The sequence below is a fragment of the Alosa pseudoharengus genome, unplaced genomic scaffold (genome assembly GCF_046254945.1).
Source record: "Alosa pseudoharengus isolate Yale_2024_CS ecotype anadromous, Long Island Sound unplaced genomic scaffold, YU_APseudo_1.1 YU_APseudo_1.1_scf_15, whole genome shotgun sequence".
In the NCBI taxonomy this organism is placed as follows: Eukaryota; Metazoa; Chordata; class Actinopteri; order Clupeiformes; family Clupeidae; genus Alosa; species Alosa pseudoharengus.
In genome coordinates, this window is record NW_027468620.1 from 25206316 (window position 1) to 25212454 (window position 6139).

Here is a 6139-nt window from a genome sequence, read left to right on the forward strand (position 1 = left end):
TTTTTTATTTTCTCCAAAAATAAAATTAAAAATAAAAGCAAATAAGCATGACAAAAATAAAATTAACCATCTGTTAAATCATTTTTCTTGCAGAATTAAATTAATATATACTTTTTTATCTGAATAAACTTACTTAGAAAATATCAATTTCTCTCCTATTATATTTCAAAATTGAGGTATTGCAAAAGATCATGTCAGTCAGAAAGCACACGTATCGCTTTTATTCTCTTTCTCGTTCTCTCTTAAAAAAAATATAACTGACTGTCCAAAACTGTCCAGATAGAAAGAGTAGTGCATAACAAAGGTGTTTCATCGAGAATGAACCAACATAGAAAACCCATCTGGGTGGAGAAAGAAAGATCACAAAAACACCCAGAATTCACTTTCATAGGGATAATTATTACTCATGGTTAGCCTTTTTAAAGTTTTTTTCCTCATTAAACAACAAAAAAAATAGTTTTCTTTATTTAAGCTTCCTGAAACCAAAACGAATATAAAGGCTCACCCTAAGCCTGACAGCCTGTGACCAAAAGCAAAAAGACTGCAGGGACTTAGCGGTTAACCAAGGGTTCACAACACTAGGAGAGGATGGAACAGGACTCACATTCTGCATCTACTGCCCTGGGTATTGTCCTCAGAACAGCTTCAAAAAAAGTTTAAAAAAATAAAAACTAATCACACCCTCCACACAACTCGACCAATCTCCTTCTCAGCAACCAGAACTGCTCTTCTCAGCCACTGCATCCTGTAACTACCCAACGTGGTGAACCCTAGACCCCCAAATATATTCAGCCTTTTGCCTAGTGAACAATGAAAAAAGAAAAAATCAAAATCCACCATTCTAGCAGATCGTTATTCTATACTTCAAGCTTTGCAGGAAAGAATCTGGATATAAATGCACACAAGGTTCTGGCAATGTTGTAGCACTGCCATAGCCACGGTGTTAAAACATTATGTGCAGGCTGAGAGCTCATAATCTTAACCACCCACTTTCATCTCCACAGTTTCTTTTTCTTCTTTAGAGCCAGTGTTCTTTTTTAAACAAAATGAAATCCTCTTTTTTCCTCCCAAAATGCATCTGCTTGCATCTGCTAGGCAGGTCATCAAACAAGTGGCCCAACACAGTATCAGCCTGTTGTGGTAGTGTGTTGGTGGTTTAAATGTTAGACAAGTGAGCTCTTTGGTTGTTTTTTTTTTTTTTTTTTCTCGGGGGAGGGGGGGGGGGGGGGGCGATGATCACATATTGTGTTAATGGAGGAAGGAGACTGACAGTCAATCTCATCTCCTGTGTGTGTGTGTGTGTGTGTGTGTGTGTGTGTGTGTGTAACTATTAGAAAAGTACTGGAAAAGTGTGCGTGTATACTAAAGTGTGTGCACAGGTCTCTTGTGTGAGTAAAGGAGAACTAACTAGGGAGAGACATGTTTGAGAGTGTTTGTGTGGTGTAAGTGTGTACGTGCATAAGCTTGGACATACAGTATGTATACATACACTGGTTATGAAGTTTCACAGGACTTCTATGTCGGACATCAAAAACAGTTAAAGCGAATCACAGTTCTAGGCATACTCAGACCTAACTACATACTGTATAAAAAATTGCACAATTATATTAACAATCACTGCAAAAAGTACTTCACCTATCATAGACAGTTGTTTTGAAAGTATATCCTAATACATCTAATTTTTTTTATTTTCTTAACTGTAATTATTGATTAATCAGGTTTCGTCATGCTCACCATACAGCCAGCGAGCCAATATCAAAAGGGGTTTACTGAAGGGTCATATTATAATTTTCATACCATTTTTAGCATTTCAATGAACTTCCCCCTGTCGTGTCCAGTTCCGTGCTCAAAAAAAAAAAGTCTTATGTCTATATCTGGTGTTGTGCAAAAGAAGTGAGCCGCGCTGAATAGTAGACATGATACTGAAAACTCTATTGCATGCAGCAACCTGATTGAGATAAACATGCAGTTAGGGGCGATGTCACTCTCCACCCCCAACTCTGGGCCCAAGTGATTAGTTCAGAGGGGACCGCATCCCACCCTGTCTCATGCCAGCATCCTGTCTGTTTAAAATAAAAAAAAATATTTTAAAAAATCAAGTGTCTTCACTGGGACTATATTCAACACCCTAGGCCTGAATAGAGTACTAATGTAATGTGTCTGCCTCACATCATGGATTTAGCAGCAAAAGCTATTGCAGCATTACATTTACATAACACTAAAAATGAATATCTTGTTAAAAAAACAAAACAAACAAAAAAAACAAACAAAGGGCAAAGACAAAATTTAAGAGGGGAAAGGGAGGAAAAGTATCTGATTGCCTGTATGAGGTATTGACATTTAAAAAAAATGGAGGTCCAATATAAGGTTTGTTATTCTAATTAGGGTATTTTGAACCATACTACTGAGTATCGGATAGCTGTCAATTTTGCTACATTTTTGCCACCTACTTAAGTTTTTTTTTTTTTTTTTTTACATATTAGTTTGCTTATACCTTTGGTCATTTTTAATAGGGGCAATCTTCTACCTTTTCTGAAAATAAGTGCATGCTCTTTTCACACAAAAAATTAATTATCTCTACATGAATAGATAGATATAAAAACAAAAAATATAAGATTTATAAATATTCATATTTGTAATTTCACTCAATCTTTTTTTTTTGAAAGTGGGTCACAGCAACCCCAGACCTACCCACCGAGACGGGTTGGGGGGAGAGGGGGGGGGGGCAATGTTGAAAAGAATAAGGATGGTGAACGGGTCTGAAGTATTGACTAACATGAGTGTGGTCTGACATGCAAAAGTGCAATTTCTGAGCGGTCACTAGTCTTATTTTTTAATCATCTGCTTAGTTCTTATTTTTTTTATCTATTACAAACCAAACACTGGACAAAATTTTAAGAGCATTGAAACTGCATTATTTCTTTAAAAAAATGGAACCAAAACAAACAAAAAAAGTTAAGGGATTTTAAAAAGACCCATGTATTCGTGGTTGTTGATTTTGTGGTTATGATGGAGGAGGTTGGTAGAGGCGAATAGGGTGCTAAGCGAGTGGGTCAATGGGTTGGAAACTGGAGGGGACAGAAGTGGGGGTGGTTTGCTGGGGTGGGTGGGATGATGGGACATCTAGCTGGGCTCCGGGGCAATGGGGGGGCAGGTCTGTCTCTAACGACCCCCCCCCACCCATCAGCTCCAGCGAAAGGACACGTGGCGAGGCCGGTCGCCCCCCTCCTTGACCAGGGGCTTGTGAAACTCACGGCCGGCGCGCGAGTGGATGCTCGCCCAGCAGTACTCGCAGTAGTACTGGAGGCAAGTGACGTTGGCACAGAAGAAGGGGGCGAACTTGCCTCCGCAGCGTGCCCCCTGGCACTCGTCACACATCTGGTCGTCCAGGACGTAGGGCTTCACCTCCACCTGTGGGGGCGGGGGAGTGGAAGGTTATTCAAGAAGATATAGGTGGATGTCTTCGAATTCAGAGCATGTGTATTAAAGAATACTTTAGATTTTATTGACTTAGAATTTAATTAAAATTGGGGTAGATGCAGAACTACAATTACAGTGATCTATTATTTGTCAAAATGTATGATTTCTTTATGATGCATTGTTTTTTTTTACTCAGGGTAATTTCCCCTTTCAGGTTGGATTTTCCTCATTGTTTTCATTGTGAGATTAAGATAAATCTCTGAAACATTATTCTTCTCTTTACTCCTCTTTACTTTACTTAGTTAACTTTACTAGGGGTGCCAACAAATGTGAAGGGTGCTGTAGTTAAAGCATGTTATGTCCAGACACATGAAGATAGACTCAGTCTTTGCCCAACAAGTCCAAAATAACACTCCATTCAAATCTTGTATGTAAATATGGTAAAAAATATATAATTCCAACCTCACATAATGTCCCAATTAAGCAGATATGTAAAAATGGCCACTGTCATGGGTAAATGTTATACACAGCTGGCCAAATGTAATTAAGCTGTGCTTGACATACAAAATTATAGTTTACAGGGGAACCAGGGAGACCCTGTTGCACAAAGGGCCAAAAGAGTAGACTGGGACTGCAGGCCCCAAAAGACATAGTCTAGCAAAACTGGGATATGACCCCTAGGTCACCACATGGATCATTGTGCACTCACACATGCACAAACAGTCACACACACACACACACGCACAAACACACTCACACACACTGTAAGACTGGACTCACAGGGGCCAAGATGAACAATAGAGGCCTTTGGCCCAGCGGGATGGTTCTGATGACAGACTCGGCAGCCTTCGCCGACTTGGTCGTCTTTCAGCTTCACGCAATGGGATAACACACCGAAAATAGCCAGCTAACTTGAATGGGGATCCAGTGAGCAAAAGGCAGATACCTATAATTACTGTAGCTAGCTAGCGTCTGCTAACTTCAAATGGCTGTCAGCTCTCCAGAGCGCAATGGTTTCCCTGGTGGGTTGACCATGGCGCAGGGTTTCCATACATATTGTTAGCTGCAATGATTGGCCTCTGGACCGCCACCGAGCGACTACTGCCAAGGCACATCTTGAAAATACATGCGTGCAGAGACTCCGTATAGCACTAAACTCTATCTAGCTGCCTACTAGTCGTCAGCGTGCTATTTCCTCATACTAGTTTGTGGATAGAGCCATCATATTTTTGGAATACATGCTTTGGAATACATGCTTAATATGATGGGGGAAAAAACCCATATCCCCTACATTGTAAGACAGAATCATGTTTTAACATTGCGTATGATTTGGCTTTGCTTTTGAGAGCACTCACCCGCTTGTCGATGTCATTGTGCTGCAGCTGGACGAATCGGGCGCTGATTGCAGCGATGTAGCTCTGCTGATTGGAGAAGGCCACACGGCCTGCCCCTTTGGGGTACTTCAGCTCCGGGTCAGTGTCAATACCAGCGTAACACACACCTCCATACAGCCTATCCATGATCATAGCCAATTCCACTAGGGGAGAAAAACAAACAGATGTAATGACATGTATACGCAGATATGTATGCCTGCAATATCCATTTTAAAATAACTTGTGCAACTCTAAACTGTTTTGCGAGGTTGAACCTGTGTGAGATTAAGGTAGGGATCACATTGACCAGTGGCAAGCGGCATATTTTGTATTGTTCGCTATAGTTCGGCAGAGGAACAGTTATTTTGAACATTGAACTTGCCTCAACTTCCAAAGCGTAACGTGAGGCGCATCAATTGTCAAGTTAGGCAACATAACGTAGAAGGCTGTGTAACTTAGGAATGAGATATAACTTCTTTTAAATTACTATGGTTTGAGTGTTGGGTTATGCTTATTGCTGCCGCTTCATTATTTCCAACGTGATCCCCGCCTTAGTCACTGAACACCTTATCCAAAGCCCCAGATTGGGGTATTCCAAACTACCCTCTCTGCCCAAAGGTAACCCTATCCTTTCTCCAAACCCCCACCTGCACGAAGAGGTCGTGGAACCCCGCCAACAAAAATGGTTTTCCGAGGGTCAAGTGGCTGTGATCCGTCCATCACATAGTCACTGTCGCTCAGGTTCCAGGGGCGGATTTGGACCTGGGAGATGGGAGAGCTTCAGTGCCATTGCTCAGTCAGCAAAAACACATAGCTGTAAAAAAAAGGGTTGTTTTTCTCACCGGTTTGTCTTTGATGGTGGGACTGGAGACACACAGGTAGAGCTTCTGGTCCTCCTCAATGCAGGCATCGATCAGGGCCTGAACTGAAGACTCCTCCTGGAAGAGCAGGAAGGCATAACCTGGAAAAGCAGACAGGAAGAGAATATACATATTTAAAAAGGTGAAATGCCCTTTATTTTATCTCTTGCTTTGCATTTGGAATTCCTTCCGCATTCAACAGCTATTAGTGAGGGTGTGTTTGTGCACATGACTATCCACCCAAAAGTATATCAGATAGGGAGAGATTATACCTTTGCTTAGAAGCACAAAAGGAGCCCAACCGGACAGTGTAATAAATTAACTTGGTGTAGATTTCAACCATGCACAACAGCTGGGCCACACCCTCAATGGTAAGATCGCATCACCGGTCATAGTCTTTTAGGTCACAAGATCACTTCTCGATTAATGTGGTGGTGTTAAAGCAGGTTGAGGTGTGGCACTACTTTAGATTTAAAGACTGAAGTA

At 41.2% G+C, this 6139-nt stretch overlaps 1 protein-coding gene across 1 annotated transcript; it reads right to left on the reverse strand.

Moving 5' to 3' along the window:
• Positions 1-2571: 2571 nt before the first annotated feature.
• On the reverse strand, positions 2572-5907 carry LOC143124457 (cytoplasmic polyadenylation element-binding protein 2). Its single transcript, XM_076285998.1, has 4 exons — positions 5636-5907; positions 5441-5555; positions 4776-4957; positions 2572-3411 (listed from the first exon to the last, which is right to left on the reverse strand). Exons 1-4 carry the CDS (start codon positions 5783-5785, stop codon positions 3184-3186), a joined length of 675 nt encoding a protein of 224 aa, XP_076142113.1. The 5' UTR covers positions 5786-5907; the 3' UTR covers positions 2572-3183.
• Positions 5908-6139: the final 232 nt, after the last annotated feature.